Genomic DNA, 19,042 nt, shown 5'->3' on the forward strand with positions numbered 1-19,042 from the left:
CTGTGACCCCCTAAACCCAACACCAAGGCTCTATCCACTGCGCCACACGCTTCCTCGCATACCAATACAAATACATAAAATATAGTAAAAGTAAAATGCAGGAATATCTCCAGCCTCCAAGCTCCTAAAATGTCCAAATGTACAAAAACATTGCAACTGTGCTTCAGGAGAAAGCACACATGATTGCACCCATTTCCATTTGCCGTTTTGAGAAGCATGCTGCGATCAATTATATGAGAGATTATACAACTCTAAGTGAGAGGTGAGGAGACAAGCTCCACTGGTTCCTCAACCAAGAGGCAGACCTTCAGAGTATGCTTTCGTTCTAAAATGAGAAGAGGTTCTCTGACACCTGCTCGCATGACTTTATTACTGGAATTTAGTATTTTTAGTTGCCTGGGTTTCTTAAAAATCCACAATTAGAATAGTTTCTATAAGCTAATTTCTCCCTCTGTGTTGGGTTGTGACACTTACTGAGGTTCTGTACTTTGCAGAATGTTTCCATAATAGTACCTTATATCTACTCCATTACTTTTAATAGAGAAAAACTTTATTTGTACTCCACCACATTTATTTAACTTCTTTAGATACTTTTCAGATTATGATTTTTCATGAAAGGAAATTGATAAACATATAACATTAGATATCTCTAAAGAATAAACAACATTTTGAGGTCCAAAAGTAAACTATAATATATCAAAAAGTAAGAAAAACTCCCTCTGGAAAGAACACTGGGATTTTAGCCTTTGCAGACAATTTACATGCACAAAAACCTATAAGTTACACGCTACAGGTAAGGGGGAAACCCCAAAAAGCAGAATAGGGCTTCTATAAGTGAGTTCTTGAACAATCCTTACTTGAAATGAAGTATTTTGACATTCAGGTATTAGTACTCTTACTGAAGTGAAGAATCACATTACTCGCACTTAGTAATAAAATCATTTCACATACCTGTGTTTACAGATTTCAGGGAAGATGAAGAACGGTCGGACTCTGATTATGTAAGTTGGGACATACGGTATGTGAGTTATAAATCATTTAAAGCAGGGATGTCAAACTCAAGGCCCAAAGGCCAAATCCGGCCCGCGACCTCATTTTCTGTGGCCCGGAAGAGCATGCAAAGAATATAATATACAATACAATTAGTGTAATTTCAATTATTTGCCCTAGACTTCTGCTTTCAGACGTAGTTATTTATAAAGTTATTAACAGAACAGAACTGATAATAATCCAGTGCAGAGCCAATAATGTAATATAATACATGATTTAATATATATTTATATATGTATATTTATATAATCTTAAAGTTACAACCGACCCCTTGAGTGCAACCATAATGCTGATGTGGCCCTGATGTGGAATTTGAGTTTGACAACCCTGATTTAAAGTGTAATATTTCTATGGAACATAACAAGCAAGTTGTTCACAGGACAATGACATGTATGAGGATCCACATGAGGAGCAGGACGACAACTACGAGCCTCCCCCCAGCCACAAAGCCTTCACCCCTACGCCCTCTGCTTCCTTCCCAAGGGGGGAGTACCTCGGTCAGTACAGTCATCTGACAACTCCTTATGTCTGCATTTATTTCACCCCAAAAATATTTTTGTACAAACATCACCAGTTCTCCCGGATTCATTTTCACACGCAGTTTCTATTTCTTCAATATGTTCTCTTTAACAGTGATCACCCTCTTCATGGTACATTTGCATTAGTCCATTCAGCCCTTTCTCACCATTGAGACAAAGCCACAATTCTCACAGGGCTTCACAACGGTGATTCATGCAAATGCTGACGTCCTGTTTCTACTTCTCCTTTCCAGACAACAGACAGAGCAGACCCGGCCGGCTGCCCAGGAAGCCCCTCCGCCCGGGCAAAGGCTCCAGACAGCTGCCCCCAGAACCCCCCCTTCAAGGGAGCGATGAAGTAACGCAACTTTTTCCACCTAAACATTTATTTAATACTGTACTGCAGGCCTGTCTCGTCCTGGATACTTCAGCATTAATGCGTCATGAAGTATTTCGCCATATCCTGTGTATTGGCAAATGATGAGTGTGGACAGCTGACCCCATTTTCACAATTTCTTGTTCTGCAGGAAGACTACATCAATCCAGACTGCAGTAATGATGATGACAACTACATTGAACCTGATGAGAATCCTCCTTCCAGTAAGATACAGATCAGAAAGAGAGGAGGCACACTGATTTGAAATCTTTGAAAACTAAAATGTTTGTATGCTTCTGTCTACCAATCAAGTTGGAGTTTTCAACCAGTTCTGTACGACATTTGTAGAATATTGTTATAATTAATGTAGGAATTGTTATATTATAGAAAAACATGTGTTTGGTGAGTTCACAGAAACGTTGTCTAATTTAATCAAATTTCATGACGTGCATCTCAAATTTTGAAAAAAGATCTCTCCAAGGGTTTCTAAGATATTGCGTTCATGAGATTGCGATGGACAGATGAACGGACTACAACGCAAAAACAACATGCATACGGCCAGTACTATAGAATAGTCCTAAAACCCGGGAAAGAACAAGCTTTTTACCACATCCGGTTCCCTATTCCCTACTTTTTTTAGCATGTTTGTGATTCGAAATAAGGTCTGTGGTTAATACAAGCTTACAACAGTAAATACTCCACTTGTCAAATGTTTGCAACTTTGATGTGCCATAAAAATGGTAGTTGCTAACAATCGACTAAATAAAATATTAAACGTCATCACGCTGACACTACTCTTCCTTTAGCTAAGCAGTGGTGATAAGCAGGCAATCGTGATTTGAGTTTGCTTTGTATTACTGCCAATCGCATTTACGCTTCAAAAATCTAAAAGTGGTGTCAATACGTGGAAATTATCATGTTGAACAAAAGGTTTAAGTATCATAAACATGTGTTTAGCTAAATACCAAAATCCAATTTGGAAATCCTATTGCTTTTTGTTCAGGGACTCGTGCGAATTTAACTTCCGGGTTTGCCTACAAAAATAAGTCATCACTGCAACATTCTATTGGTGGTGGAGGCACATAATTACTGTAGCTATATGGAAGCTACTGCTGCAAGACTGTCACTATGAAGATGTAATAATGATCTCTGCTTCTTCTCAGATCCTATGTTGTATTGTGGGAGCAAAGCAGGAAGGGACCGTCCCATGATGGCTACACCTTTAACAGAGCGCTCACCCAGTCCTGGTAGGTACATCAATAACCATGCTGCTGTACCCAAACGCTAATTCACGAGGGGCTATCAAAATGACAGATTACTGGTTTTTATAACCTTTACTCATAACAACAGGCGCATTCACACCGCAGTACTTTTCCCACAAAGGTTCATCAGAACTTAGTTCATGACAACTCTTTAGTTCTCATGAACTAAGTACAGATCGCGTTCACACCGGAATAAGTCCCTGAGGGAGGATTAGGCAAATGAAGCCGCTGACGTCACTTCTTCTTTTTCTGCTTTGGGTTTACTGACAGGCCGCAAACAGCTTCACGGCGTATACTGCCACCCAAAGTATGGATGGGAATTCCGGCTCTTCTTGGTGAGCCAGGTAATTTGGCTTGGCTCACCAAGGCTCATCATCTTTCGACTCCCAAACGGCTCTTCAGTTTACCACATATTATACCTTTTATAATTAAATCAAATGTAGCCCTGTTTTGGCTAATGATTTATATGTGTACACATATCACTTAAATTATTCAATACATCCTTTGTACTGAAGTATTCAAAAGTAAAAATTACATGTTTAATATAAATAATTTGCTGTGGCCAAATGTTATCATTGCATTTAGAGACCCTTGTATCTCTCTGATACAACCCAATGAAAGCACTGTCTTGCTTGTAGAACCACGCTACACAAAGCAGATAGCAACACCTATAAAAACTTAAGCATAGACATTTTAAAAAAGGGGCTAATGTATCGACATTTTAAAATTATATTTAAAGAAAAGGCCCTGACAAAACAGCAGGGCTCTTTTTCAGTAACTATTAACTATAGAAAAAAAGACAGCAACAGCTGACATCAAATCTTTGCTGAGCATAAGGATAATCATAAATAAATAACATAGTGAAAATAAATATATTGCAATGCTCAAAACAGCAGCATCCAACAGTCTCTAATCCTTGGATATTACATGTCACTGCATGCATGCACGGAGCAGCTGTAGCGGGAGATCATCATCATCATCATTCTGTCTTGTGTCACTTAAAAAAAAAAAAAAAACGGCTCGTTCACGGGCGCGAGCCGGCTCCCATCGTTCACTTAAAAGAGCGCCGACACTTCCTCATCACTCCACCGCTCCCATGTTTTCTTTGGTGTTGCCATAAGTTAGACTCTCTGGGTTTCTGCGCTGGGCTAATGCTAATGCGAGGAAAATAAAATGGCGGCTTCACAACACTTTTTCGGAGTTTTACGGGGCTTGGTTTGCATTCCGCCCAGCCAATCAGACATAGGAACCTTTTTCTCCCACGAAAGTACCTGCTCTAGCAAGGACAGAAAAGGGGGTAAAAAGGTTCTCATTAACTAATTTTAGTTCTGGCTCTTTTTGGTGTGAACGCGACATTTCGGAACTATATCAGAACTAAAGTTTGAAGGTACTGCGGTGTGAACGCTCCTAACTCGTTATTGTTATTTCTATGGCCTTTGAAAGTTCAATAGATGACCTACTATCGGTCAACAGTTAAACATTTTACTTCAAACAACACATTCCAACCTCATGGTCCTAGAGGAAAAGTCACTAGGATGCATTATAGAGGAAAAGTGAATAGGCGCGTTCACACCAAAGAGAGCCAGAACTAAAAGCGCACAAATGCAGAGAGTCTAACTTATGGCAACACAAAAGAAAACATGGGAGCGGTGGAGATGAGGAGGTGCCGGCGTTCTGGCGATTTACTCTGAAGGCTTCAGTAGAAGCTGCTGGGAGTCCCAGCAGCTTCTGCTGAAGCCAGTCCCCAACTCCGGGGACTTCCGGCCGGGGACTTTGGGTGGCAGTATATGTCGTGAAGTTGTTTGCGGCCTGCCAATAAACCGAAAGCAGAAGAAGAAGAAGAAGTGACGTCAGCGGCTTTATTTGCCTAATCCTCGTACAGGGACTTATTCCGGTGTGAGCGCGATCTGCTCTTTAGTTCATGAGAACTAAAGAGTTCTCATGAACTAAGTTCTCATGAACCTTTGTGGGAAAAGTACTGCGTTGTGAAAGCGCCTAATGGAGATCTAGAGGTCTAGATCTAGAGATTTTTCACCGGATCAGTGAAAATGTTTTGGATTCATCCTCTAGGGACTATGAATGACTGTACAAAAAGTAATGGCCATCCGATAATAAGACATTTCAAACCTAAAAAAGCCATGTTGCTATTGCTATTTGGAAGAAAAGAAGGGCCTATGTTATGTCTACAATGTTGAAAAAACAGATAATAGGCTTACATGATTGAATAGTCTTTGTAAACACGCATGCCTGTCTCAGAAATCAGAGACAGGCAAGAGCAGTCAGTCCAAACCATAGGTCCAAACACACCAAGGGTGAATATGTTGCAATGAAATCCTCCTACAAAACAAGTGGTTTGGTTCTACACTGTGTCTAATTTCGGCTCTGGTTGTTTTTCAGACTTTTATGAAGTTCCTGACAAAGAGGTAAGCTTTTATGTAAGAGCATTTCCAAGCATTCTTTAAAGGACATTTACATGTGGAATTCATTGTGGTTCCATTTTATGGTGTCTTCACAGGGGAACTCATTATCTCTTCCAGCAAACAGGTCAGTGGGAGACTTTCTTCATGGATGATCATTCATGTAATTGTACAGACATGCAAAACACAATGATAGTATTTAGACTGCAGTCTCTAAGACTCTGAGACTATAATCTTTTGAATTTTTCAGACTTTGTCCAATCCCCGCCACACAGTCTCCTTCTACACCACCCAAGCCCAGCCCCAGGTAGGATTACTAAGGGAAAATGCACTATGTACACCAAAAGGGCTTGCTTTTGCCACTGACAAGCCCAGATTGTTATATAAATGTCTGACAAAACTATGTATAGGACCCTGTGGATATATAAAACTTTGTTCCATTTTCCGCTGTTGGATCTGATGAGTCTCTGAGATTTCGTTCTGAAATCTCATGTCCCTTCCATATTGTCGTAATCGGCTACCATATTCAGTCATTACCTTGGAAACCATTTAGATTACATTAGGATACACTTTCTCTACTCCAACATAACAAACACTGGCACTACTCTCACCCACGATTAGACTGTTTTCTTTAGGCAAGAGGTCACATGACACAAAAGTAACAGTCCGTAAAAGGATGATAAACATTTAAATGTACTCTTTAGGGTCCATTCTGTAAAGTTCCAGAACACTGAGCTGGTCAGAAGCCAAAACCAGACGGTAACAGTGCAGAATTGCAACAATGGGATTACATTGCAGCATGTTTAGCTGCTGCTCAATACTGGGCCGATATCTGACTGTCGTCCACTTTAGTCTCTTAGACGTAATAACTTGGGATAAATAGGGTCCTGGTTGAAGAATAGTGGAGTTAGCCTTTAAGTGCAACTCTTTCTCTGTCTGTTATGAAGTTAGTACATTTCTTTCCTAATACTCCAATAATGAGTTGTGTTTTTTTCAGAGCGAACCCGAGGAGATCTCCTACTCCTGTGAGTGATGAAAAATGATTATGTGAAAGTGGTTTTCCAGAGATTTACGGAACGTTCCACAGTTAATAATATTGGGATTTTCCAGGTCCAGAAGCCCTCAGGCGACGATGAATATGAAGTTTGTGATCCAGAAGATAGTAAGTATTAATAGGTGAACTCCTCATTATTTTTAAAGACAGACTGCTGTCATGTTGTGCCATCTAGAGGATGACCAGTGGAAGAGAAACATTTATTTCCTTACGTGTATAATGTAAGACAACAGAACAATGTGACCTTAGTAAAGAAGAAACCAATATATTAAGGATAAAAAGGATTTAATTGATAGGAAAAGCTGCCTTTCATGAAGCATATTCAGGCAGTAGTCTAAACACCAACACTGAAACTCATGAGCACATACTACAGTTTTAAAAAGCAGAAATTAAATCTGAGCTGACAGGAAATGCTCTGTTTTAGTTTAATACACACAGTTAAGCTCACACACGCTATTTTATGAACATACAGGTTCACCTACTGAATTAAAAGCAGAACAAATGAAGCAAAGAAAGTGAAAACCATAAAGCAGATTAAGGCAGTAGAAGTATAGATTCACACTTAAAGTGTTAGCCTACACAGTGGTTCCCAACCTGGGGGTCGCGACCCCCTTGGGGGGTCGCCAAAGATCGCAGGGGGGGCGCCAGACCTCAGATGATTTGAGGCCTAATATCATATTTAGAATTAAAAATTTTTTTTAAAAAGTAGGCTACATATCATTTTTTTTTTACATATCATTTTTTTTACATATTGTAACGCAATACATGATTGGCGCTAAAAGCCTTGTCTACATTACAATAAAATATAGAAATTAATTGATTAACTAAAATAAAAATTCTAAAAATTCATCTGATACTCCTCCGATTGGCGCCAACATTGACGTTACTGTGTCAGCTTTCATAATAATAACAGTTTGCTGCGCTTGCTAGCTAGCGACCGACTTCATAAGGTGAATATTTTTGTCTAAAAATGTCTGAAAAACGTAAAGGAGATGACAGCTCATCTGCAATCAAAAAGAAAATGAGGACCTACCTAGAGAGCTATCTTAACTTCGGTTTAATGGAGGGAACGGACAAAACCCGCCCAGAGTGTGTGATATGCAGAGAGAAGCTAGCCAACGAAAGCATGAAACCCAGCAAAATGAAGAGACAACAACAGACCATGCACCCAGAAACAGTCGGGCGTGATCGGGACTTTTTCATAAAGAAACAACACCTTGCAAAGGCAAAGAAACCAATGGATATTAGAACAGCGTTTGTTAGGGCTGGCAGCGAGGCCTCTTTTGAATGTGCACTTTTAAGCACTCATTAGCTGCTCATTAAGCCAGCTTGCATTAAAATGGCTGAGAAACTGTGCGGCCCGCAGGTCGCGGAGAAGCTAAAAACTGTACCACTGTCAAACAATACGGTGAAAGACAGAATTGAGAAGATGGCAAGTAACTGCGAGCTGCAGCTGCTCGAAAAGCTTGGAGAGGGGCCATTTGCCATACAACTTGATGAAACCACAACTGTAGCAGACGAGGCTGTGCTGATCGTTTATGTGCAATATATCGATGGGGAAGATTTGAAGCAGGACATTCTTATGTCAGTCAACCTTACCAATACCACCCGGGGTGAGGACATTTTTACTGCAGTGGATTCTTACCTCTCATCCCACAAGCTTTCCTATGAGAATTTAGTTGCATGTTGCACAGACGGAGCTGCCTCAATGATGGGGAAAAACAAGGGATTTAACAGTCGCTTGAAAGAAAAGGCCCCACACTGCACAATATTTCACTGTGTGATACATCGCCAGGCCCTGGCCAGCAAGAAACTGTCAGAAGACCTTAGCGAAACACTCTCAACTGTTATTAAAATAGTAAATTTCATCAAAGGTCGCCCCACCAACAAGCGTCTATTCGCAGACTTGTGCAAGGACGAAGCGCACCAAACCCTCCTCCTGCACACCGAGGTGCACTGGCTCTCACACGGCCGAGTGCTGGCACGCTTTGTAGAACTGAAGGAAAAAATTGAAGAGTTTCTACAAACTCGTAACCGCGCACTGTCAGAGCAAGTGACTGAGCCATTCTGGATTAAAACAGCATACCTGGCCGACATCTTCAGTCTCTACAATGAAACAAACAAGCGTCTGCAAGGCGTGGAGTCCAACATTCTCCAATGATGCATTTGTGCGCAAACTGGAGTACAGGGTCGGGAAAATGGAGAGGGGGGAGCTGCAACAGTTTCCACTACTGCTGAAACATTCCCAAAACAATCCTGAAACGGTGCCTGTGTCTGTACGTCGCGAGTTCATCCGCCATATGAACGCACTGCAAACGGAAATGCAATCACGGTTCGCTGACATAGACGAGTATGTCTCCAAGGAATTGTGGGTTTTAGATCCCTTTATTGCCAAAGTTGAGGATGTGGTCCCGGCTCCAGCTCAGTACAGAGGGGGGGGGGCAGCTGAAAACCGAGGGGGGGCGGTGAGTCACAGCATCATGTGACATGTCACCGCCGGTGACATGTCAAATGATGCTGCATAGAATGAGAAAACATAACGGAGCAACATCAAAACAGACTCCACATATCAGAGGCGCTGATCTAACATATCCAACAACGGATGATCAATAACCACATTGCTAACAAACAGTAGCAACAATACAAATGATAAAATAACCAGCTCTTACCTTCAGTAGAGTTGCAGTCTCCTCTTTCCTGACGAGTGGAACCTCCTCAGCAGCATCTCCTTCCACTCATCTTTGAATTTCCTACTGAGGTCATTCTCAAAGGCCAGCTGGATGAGATGGGCTTTGCGTCGATGCAACATGCTGCGTCTGTGCTCACTAAATACATTCTTCAACGTGGAGAACGAGTTTTCACATAGCAGTTGATGCCCCGAATGTTAGTGCGTGTTTGAATGCTGTCATTACCGCTGGCATGGCACTTAATACCCTGGACTCCTTTGCAACAAGGTGACTCAAAGTCACTCTCTCTACTCCCTGGCCTGTGCACCGGCTTTTCAAAAACTCTCGCGCAACTGTGAACTGTGCCTCAACCATGTCTGTGTTTGTTAAATCCAGTAGTGGTTTCACTTTCTCAGCCTCCAGGAAAATCACACTGGCGGGGTCCAAAGCGTCCAAAGCTGACATATATTTCCCGTGACGCTCGCTGAAACGTGCAGCCATTTCACTCAGAATAGAGTCGATGATGCCAAAAAACAGCCGCTTGCACTCTTGTTGAATGTCCACTTCGCGCTGCCCAAGGCTTTCACTCACCACGTAGTCTTTTAGCGTCCTGGTGGCCTGCCGCTGCCGTTTTGGAGGAGCAGGCGCGCCGGCGCCCTCACCTGCATCCCCGCTGTCAGCCCACAGTTTCTGAAATTCCGCATCTGATCGTAGATCCTCTATGCAAGAAGAGGCACTTTGAATGAGCCGGACTGCAGTGATTAGATCTGTTTCTTCGGCTTGCAGCATCCGATTGGCTGGGTCCATCAGCCCCAATACTTTGTGCATCACACCGGTGAGAAATGTGAAGCTCCGTTCTGTAATGGCCTTGTGAAGTCCAACAGATTCAATTTTCACATCAGCACTTGCTCCCATGGTTCCGATCTCTTTCAGGAAGTCCACCAGTGCAGTGTGTGACTTCAGCACCACAGACACCGTGTCAAGGTGTCCGGTCCATCGCTGCTCTAACAGCCTTTTAAGCTTCTCTCCTTTGTACTGTGCGACTACAGTGGGCTTTTTCATAAATTTATAAAGGGAATTGCACACTTCAAAAAAATCCCCAACTGCACTCTCTGAGGAAATAGCATGCACGATCACCAAATGCAATTGGTGGTTGAAACAATGGATGTAAGGCACTTCTCTGTTTAACTTATTTTGAATAAGCTTCTGCATGCCTCCCTCTCGTCCCGACATGACGCTGGCTCCGTCATAACACTGACTAAGAATTTTGTTTGCGTCAAGGCCAGCATTTGACAGTTCATCAAGCACAACATTAGTGAGTGACTGGGCATCACATGTGTCCGTTGTCTGCATTGATAACAGCCTCTCTTGCATTTTGTAGTCCTTGTCCATATAACGCACAACTATAGATACATTTTCACTGCCTGTCGGGTCTTTAGTTCCATCCACCTTGAGTGTAAACCATGACTCCCCGACATCTTTAACAATTTGCTCTGTTACGATCGTGCTCATCAGTTCAATTATGTGATTTTGAATATCATGTGATGTGTAAGTTGCGTTTTTTGGAATTGTACTGAAAGCCTTTGCAAGCTCTTGGTTTTGCCTCAGCGTGTAATCAAACAGTGAGAGAAACAGTCCGCTTCCCAGTTCATCTCTGCTATTGACTGAATCCACTTCACCCCTCAGTGGCAGTTCGTTTGAGACAAGAAATTCAATTATGTCAACAATTGCAGACACATACAGGCGGTTTCGCGCAAGCTGATGAGAGTTAACCATGGTTGAAATTTCACTGCCTGTGTTGCATCGCATTTCCTTCTCTTTCCAGCTAACATTGCATGCTTGATGCTCTTTGCTGTTACTGTGCCTGCTAAATCCCTTTGCCTTATCATTAGCATGCTTCCAATTAGTATACCCAGTTCTTGTGAAAACGGAGTCACTCCCTCCAAATTTCCTGCAGGGAAAACAAAAGGCTGCATCTTCTTGCTGCGAATATTCAAGCCAGTCTCTCTCGTTGTACCAATTAGCCGAAAATGACCGTTTACAGTCATTATTATGCTGTTGCTTCTTTGGAAACTGCCTGAGATGAACCTGAGCTGGCTTGTCAACTCCGAGGTCCTCTGGTAAACCATGCTGTGAGTGCGACGGCGGGCTCTCCGGTCCCAGTGAACCCGGCTCACTCTCCTCACTGCGAGGCTGAACCCGCGGCTCCTCCCTCGGCAGGTGTTCCTCGTCCTCTCCGGTGCTCCTGCTGCTGCTGCCAGGCGGCGGGGATGCCGCCGACGGTGTGGTTGTTTCTGGCTTTTTCAGCCATTTGCGAATATCCATTCTGTCCATAGACTGTATAAAATATTCTGAATGTCCGCTTGAATTAAAATAGCTGCTAGGTTGCTTCGTTTGTTTTTGTTTTATGGCGGGATGACGCACTGACCGTCAGTGACCGTCAATTTACGTCTCATGACGTAAACTGCGTAAATTGCAAAGCTGTTTTTTTATTTACCCATGCTGTTCATTTTGGTTTGTCAGTGGAGTTTTCTGTTGTTTTTAACACATCATAAACTGTTGTAATAAAACTAAAAACAATAAAAAATAAATTAAAAAAATACTATTTTGATTGAGGGGGCGGACAGTCCGCGTGAGGGGGCGACGCCCCCTCACGCCCCCTCTTGACGCCGGGACTGAATACCTGGATTGCGAAGATGAGCTCACCTCATCCAAGCTGACTCGCTGTCAAAGAAATACTTCCAGGAAAAAGGATTAAAAAAGTTTGGGATTCTCAAAGGACCAAGCCTTGCTCCAAAGATCACACTGCATGCCACGACCAGGATTATACTCCCATTCAGTACGACATATCTATCAGAAACAGCCTTCAGCGCACTTGTTGCCATCAAAACAAAAGCACGTAACACACTGGACGTTCACAACGACTTTAGACTGGCTGTCACTCACATTACACCGGACATTCCATCCCTGGCTGCGGGCGTGCAAGCCCAAGGTTCACATTAACGAACCTACTTGAACCTCGTCTTCTCTCTGCTACCTGTTCCATGGCAGACAAGCATTTGATTTACCTGCTTAATATGCCAGTTTTTCATTTTTGTTTTATACAGGCCTATGCAACTATATTACCATTTATTTATGAGACATAGTATATTCTTTTGAAGTGTCCTGTTCTTCGACATTTGAAATAAATATGATGCATACATTTGCAAGTTAGTAGCTAATAAAAGCATACAAAGACAGAAATGTATCATTTTTTCTTTAATATAAATGTTTCTTCTGCGCGTAAAGTGTCGGTTTCAGTTGGATTATTTGTCACAGTTGCTCCGATCAGATCGGTCTCCTCCATTTTGTAGATTATTTACGATTTTTTAATCCACATAAACACATCGCCAAAATCCGGTTTACTTTGAGCATGTGTTTTAAACAGTTGAATCCCTTTGTGAATTGTTTCCACTTGCGCCGTCCTTTAATTTCTTGATACAGCGGGCATCCAAATTCATTAATCCTGAGTCCAATAACCAACAAAGTCACTCCAATAGTGCTCCTTAATTACGCTTTCATCCTCCTTTAATGAAATACTTCAGATTCATCCAGTTTGTGACAGTAGTTGTAGCATTTTTGAGACTTTTAAACTTTAATTACCGCTGTTGCCGTGTGTGTGTGTGTGTGTCCGTGTGTGTGTGGGGGGGGGGGGTAACCGCTGTTACCAGGCACGGCTGTCACTACCCGATTGCCCCCCTGCCCGATCTGTACTGCGCATGTGCGAGATGGTCCGCCATACTGGACAACTACATATACGGCAACTGTAATAGGACACTTCACACAGTGGCGTTTGGCAAAGCAGAAAAAGAACACAAAAAAAACGGGAGAGATGAGTTATTGTTATGACAACGTGACTTCACTATTATTTAACAACTCTTTTTATTGGGTTCTTTTATTTGGGGTTAAGTACATTGTCAGAATAAGTGAGACATAGATTTAACTTCTGTTAGACAGCTATATGCCATACATTTTTGCATACATTCACAGTAAATATTTATTCAGTATGATAACTGCCAAACAGAAGTTAAATCCATTTTCTTTTTTGTGCTTTGCCAAACGCCACTGTATCAAGTGTCCTAGTTGGGTTGCCGTACGGAGTTGTCCAGTATGGCAGACCATCTCGCACATGCACAGTACAGATCGGGCAGGGGGACAGATCGGCAACAGCGATAATTAAAGTTTCAAAGTTTTGGGGGGTCGCAAATTCCAACAGGAGTCATTTGGGGGGGCCCTGGGTGAAAAAGGTTGGGAACCCCTGCAGCTGACAGAGAAGAGAGAACATCTGATCCTTTCCATTTAAAACAAACAAGTTATCTTTTTAGGTTTTTAGTAACGTTGAAATCCTGCTAGTAATCCCAATTTTTAGAAAGGAACAGTAATCTGATTCCGTTGATTTTTTATGTAATTTTCTTTGTATCCTGATTACGTAATCCCCTTACCCCCCAAGCCTGAAAGTAGTTACTTGTTGGTAGATCTCTTGTCATTGCATTGTGTGCTCTTTCAGGTTCCACTAATAAACGTGCTGAGGGTCCTCCTCGACCCCGACCAAAACCTTTGCCAAGAGAGTAAGCATCACTTTTCCACGATTCCATATCATGTTTAAACTTAAAAAGGGAATTACTAGTTGTCTGAAATCATTGTCTCTCTTTCTCTCTCAGGAGGTCCCCAATACCACCTGTCAAGCCGGTAGGAATGTCAGACAAGTTCTGTTACGATTTGTATCATATATACATAGATATATGGCTACAATTTATGAGTATCATAATAATCAATTAATCTGCAGATTGTTTATAGATTCATCGATTTTGGTCTACACAATGTCAGTCAATAGTGAACAATGTTTATCCCAGTTTCACAAAGTAAAGGTTAATGTCTTTGAATTTTAAATTGTGCTGTCAGTCCAAAATCCAAATATATCCACTATGGAACATATACAGTACATATAGTACAGAAAAAAAGCAGGAAATCTCCAGTAAACCTGTTTCTGATTCTGATATTTGAGCGGTTGAAAACAGCATTTTCTGTGTGAAGAAACACTTTACCGTTTAATCGGATAGTGAAATAGTTAGCAATTAATTAATATTTAGTTGACTAATCAATTATGCGATTCCTCGTTGATGTTTGAATCAGATATCATCAATATTGTCATGGCTTTAATGTGGGACACTGTTTTTTGTTGTTGCAGAAGCCAGAATTCAAACCTAGGGAATTTGAAAGTAAGTGTTTAAGAAAATACAGTATTCCTCAAAACCTATGTACATATTTTATTTGTGGAACGTATCTTTCACTTTCCACTCATTACTAAACAGCCAACCTAATTACCATACATCTGGTTTCCTACAGGCCGAACGCTGCCTGTGATGCAGAAGGATCTGAAGCCTCAGAGAACAGCTTTCACACTGGACCCCCAACGACCAAAGTAACACATGCAGCCAACTGGTTTACACAATGCGTTTATTTCAATGGAGCAGTCCCAATATTTATTGCTTTTGAACTGAGGGAAGTTGCCTTTAATGACAACTCTATACTGTGTTGTCGTGGGGTTGGGGGTAAGGAAGGCAGAATCCAAATTGAGTACAAAAAAGGGGACCAAGGTATAAAAGAACAAAAAGCCAGCTTTTTTTTTAATGAAAAAATACGAAACTAATATAGCAGGATAATGTAGTTAAAAGGAAAAAGTAGACACAAAATGAAAGACGTTCCAGGATGACACGAGCAGCACAAACACAGGGCGGAAACACGGACCGAGAATATGGACGGAAACCTTAATAACCGGGACCACACATGGTGGGGGGGCATTGGCAGAAACGTTGGCATGGAACTAACAGAGAATACTGGGACAGACAGGCATATGTTCACAAACAGAATAACTACATTGTCCAGGCACAACTGGAGAGGGCATCAAAAACACTCGGACAGCAGGGTGATGACACTCAGGTGGCCAGAATCAGGGCGATCAGACAATCACAAAGATAGGAAGTAACAAGACAAGACACAATGAGAGAATACTTTTAAAAATAAAATAGGAAGCACAAAAATCAAGATCATGACGTGTCTTAAATGTGGTTTACTTTGTTTGTTTGCTTCTTGCAGAATTCCTTTTCCACAGATGACCTTCACAAGTAAGTATGGTCTGCTCCGGATTTTTTTACAGTTGCTCCATTTTAAAATAAAAAATAAACAGCATATTACATATCTACATTATCAAACATTACACTATTAATATCATGTTTGTGTTTTTTGTCCCAGAGCCAACTGACAGAGGAAGTGTCATTGCTGAGAATGGGACAACAGGCCAAGATAAGGTTTGCCCTTTCAACATGATACTGAAAAGCTGATTTCATATTTATTATCCCCTGCAGTCAATGTGTTGAAGTGTCCCTTGGCAAGAAACCCCAAATTGCTCCTGTCAGCTCATCTTCGGAATTAAAGTATATGTAAGTAGCTTGGATAAAATGTAATAACACCAAATGATGTCCTCAATTTATTTCATTTCAGGATGCAGGCGTCTATAAGAAATCCTGGTATGCCTCGGCATGTGACCGCAAAACTGCTGACGATGCGTTGTATCGCTCGGGCAAAGTAAGAATCGTCTTATTTTGGAGAGCACAGTCAACAAAATGAATAGCATGTGTGGGTTGTATCCCATAATGACCCCCTGCTGGGTGTGACTGTGAGAGCTTTGTGTTTCAGGACGGGGCGTTCATGGTGAGGAGGAGCTCCGGTCAGGACGCGCAGCAGCCATACACACTAGTGGTGTTTTATAAGGGCAGAGTGTACAACATCCCCATCCGCTTCATAGCCGGCACTCAGCAGTACGCTCTGGGAAGAGAGAAGAAAGGGGAGGAGGTAGAGTGGAGGGCTTTTAATCTTGTGGGGTTAAACCAGGTTTGACTGATGATGTCCTTTTGTAGGCCGACCCTTGAGTTTGCATTGCAAGGGTTCCCTTAACTAAAGGCAAAGGGATTTTTACAAAGGGCTTTTGGAATATTGTAGAAAGTAGGATCTATGGTCGTTCAATATTTAATATTAATATTCCTTCTTTCATATATTTATGTTTATATAATACCTTGTTAAATTCAACATGTATATTTTCTACTTTCCTGTTTATTTCTAGCCTTTAATTTTTATTGTCTTTTTATGCTGCTGCAACACAAAAATGTTCCCAAATTGGGATCAATAAAGTACCATCTTATCTTATCTTACCATGGTTGCATGACTCCATGTCAACAACGTTAAGGTAAAGGCAAAGGCGCCTAATGTTCTGTGTGATGACTTGTCTCATTTAGCCACTTGTTAGCAACCGCCGTTTTTAAGACAAATAAGACTTTTTCACCAGTTGGGTATTTGTTGGCATATTTCATGTCCTAAAACAAAACGTGAAACTAAAGTTGCAATCGAAATTATCTAACCCCATTGCACATAAGGGTTAGTGGCTCAGTGATGCTCTGGGGCTGCTTTGCTGCCTCTGCACTGGAAACCTGCAGTGTGTCGAGGGCACGATGGATTCAGTCAAGTATCAGGAAATCTTAAGATAAGACGCCATGCCGTCTGTGTGGAAGCTGAAGCGTGGGCGTCGTTGGACCTTCCAACAGGACAATGATCCCAAGCATACCTCAAAGTCATCCAAGGTTTGTTTTCAGAAGAAGAAATGGAGGATTCTAGAGTGGCCATAACAGACGCCTTGACTTGAACCACATAGAAAATCTTTGGTGGGATTTGAAGAAGGTGGTTGCAACTCGCACACCCAAGAATAATACTGAACTGGAGGCCATTTCCCATGGGGATTGGGCTAATATTCCTCAGGAACGTTGTCAGAAGCTGGGGTCTGGCATCATGTTTGCAGCAGGTCAGAAGAGCAAAAGGGTGCTCTACTCAGTACTGAAGATGCTTTTCAGGAAGGGGTTGAATCATTTTGAGACTGCAGTAGTCATTAAAAGTAGCATTTTGTGTTGAATTTGGATAAAAACCCTTGTAATATAAGTTTCATTTAACTACTTAGACTATTCTTGTGTCATTTGTTTATTGACAGCTGAGACATTGTATATTTTGCCAATAAAACTTATGTACAATGGGGGTTGAATACTTTCCATTGCAACTGTATCTTAGGCTTTTGTCCACCACATATTTAAACAAAAACTCATTCAATACCATTGACTTGTAGAAGAGGGAGCCAAGAAAAGCTTTATTTAAAAAATAGTCAAGATGTTGCAAATAGGTCAAACTCTATTTGCGCTACTAATTTTATTCTAACAGTTTGATATCTTTTCAGAAATCTAACTTTTTTTTCAACATTTCAATGACTTATAACATTTCAACTTACTACCCCTACACACAGCCCTTATGGCTCTCCCGTAGATACAACTTTATTGATTATTGGGTGAAATTCTATACATAGTACAACATTTACATTAAAGTGATGAACATAGCAGTGTCCACCATTGTATATGAATTAAAAAAAAAGAGCCATTACTATATTTGTTTCTGCTGTTGTTTGGTAGTTATAATTACTCATTTATAATCAATCACCTTGAACATTTCCTGAATAGTTTCAAACTTTTAGTGGAGTTTTAAAATCATTTCATCTTCATTTTGTGATTTCCAAGACACCTACTCTTCTCTTTTAAACATACTTGTCTTTTTTTTTTTTTCAGTTTTTCAGCAGCATCTCCCACATCGTAGAGAACCACCAGAGGCATCCTCTGGTGTTGATCGACAGCCAGAGTAACAGCAAGGACGCCGTCAGACTGAGCCAGCCCGTCACGCCCTGATGACCTAACCACGGATTGGACAAACCTGCTGTTTTTACTGCCGGACTATTGTTTACAGAAGTCATTATTTGATGCATATCGCCTCCCAGTGTTCAATGAATGCTTCATCCACATCATTTAAATGTGTATATCTATTACTATCCCTGAGTGACCTTGCATTTGTGAAGAATCTTCCAGAAGAATCCACAAGTGGAGAACAATCTGAAGGAGTCACAAAAACGTATACATTTAATTTATCCAGAGCAACTCACAATAATGAGGATACAAACTCAGAACAGCAACTTATTTAAACTTCTAGATACTGAAATGATATGTTTCTCTTTATTGGTCAATGTGCAGTCTGTGACAGAAAAAAACATGCATTTAGAAAACTCTAAACTGACCATAAGGAGAGTTAAATCGTAAGGTTTTAGTCAGAATGCATGTGTTTTGGAAGTAGTCAGCATAAAGCTGAGCAGAAGACTTGTTATACGCTTATACACTAGTGACTAGACTAAAAGCTTAAGATGTAAAACACCACCCAAAAGTTTCTTAGTGGATGTTTTGTTCCATCGCAGACTGAAAACCTAGCATTATATTGATATTGATGATCATGGTGTTTTTTGAAGGATCAAATATGATTTGTTAAGTTTGTGGAATACTATTTGTTTATATCTCAGCTAACAAGGTGAAAAACTGCTAACGCTTTGGTCGTTTTGTGGTTGAAGTATTCCTTTCATATTTAGTCCAGTAAACAGGATTGTATGTATTGCACTCAGAAGACTATAACTTTTTGAAGATGTTTTTTTAATGCGTAAACAGTGTAATAAAAATGAATGTGGGGAATGAGACAGTATTGTTGTTGCTAAAGAAAGCAGGTTGACAAATAGATTATGTATGACAGCGA

At 41.1% G+C, this 19,042-nt stretch overlaps 1 protein-coding gene across 4 annotated transcripts in view; it reads left to right on the forward strand.

The window, feature by feature from the left end:
• blnk (B cell linker) overlaps positions 1-18,986 on the forward strand; it is a 71,293-nt gene extending 52,307 nt beyond the window's left edge. For all 4 annotated transcript variants that reach the window (XM_079686887.1, XM_079686888.1, XM_079686889.1 and 1 more), the window contains 19 exons: positions 964-1,001; positions 1,430-1,547; positions 1,823-1,926; positions 2,096-2,168; positions 3,108-3,191; positions 5,604-5,629; positions 5,722-5,750; positions 5,874-5,930; positions 6,621-6,648; positions 6,734-6,785; positions 13,890-13,950; positions 14,044-14,071; positions 14,571-14,601; positions 14,729-14,804; positions 15,479-15,507; positions 15,635-15,690; positions 15,884-15,967; positions 16,079-16,234; positions 18,040-18,986. In XM_079686887.1, coding sequence (XP_079543013.1) covers positions 964-1,001; positions 1,430-1,547; positions 1,823-1,926; positions 2,096-2,168; positions 3,108-3,191; positions 5,604-5,629; positions 5,722-5,750; positions 5,874-5,930; positions 6,621-6,648; positions 6,734-6,785; positions 13,890-13,950; positions 14,044-14,071; positions 14,571-14,601; positions 14,729-14,804; positions 15,479-15,507; positions 15,635-15,690; positions 15,884-15,967; positions 16,079-16,234; positions 18,040-18,156 — 1,247 coding nt within the window. In that variant the 3' untranslated portion in view covers positions 18,157-18,986. The remainder of the gene's footprint in view (positions 1-963; positions 1,002-1,429; positions 1,548-1,822; positions 1,927-2,095; positions 2,169-3,107; positions 3,192-5,603; positions 5,630-5,721; positions 5,751-5,873; positions 5,931-6,620; positions 6,649-6,733; positions 6,786-13,889; positions 13,951-14,043; positions 14,072-14,570; positions 14,602-14,728; positions 14,805-15,478; positions 15,508-15,634; positions 15,691-15,883; positions 15,968-16,078; positions 16,235-18,039) is intronic.
• Positions 18,987-19,042: the final 56 nt, after the last annotated feature.

The sequence above is a fragment of the Notothenia rossii genome (genome assembly GCF_949606895.1).
Source record: "Notothenia rossii genome assembly, chromosome: 6".
Lineage (NCBI taxonomy): Eukaryota > Metazoa > Chordata > Actinopteri > Perciformes > Nototheniidae > Notothenia > Notothenia rossii.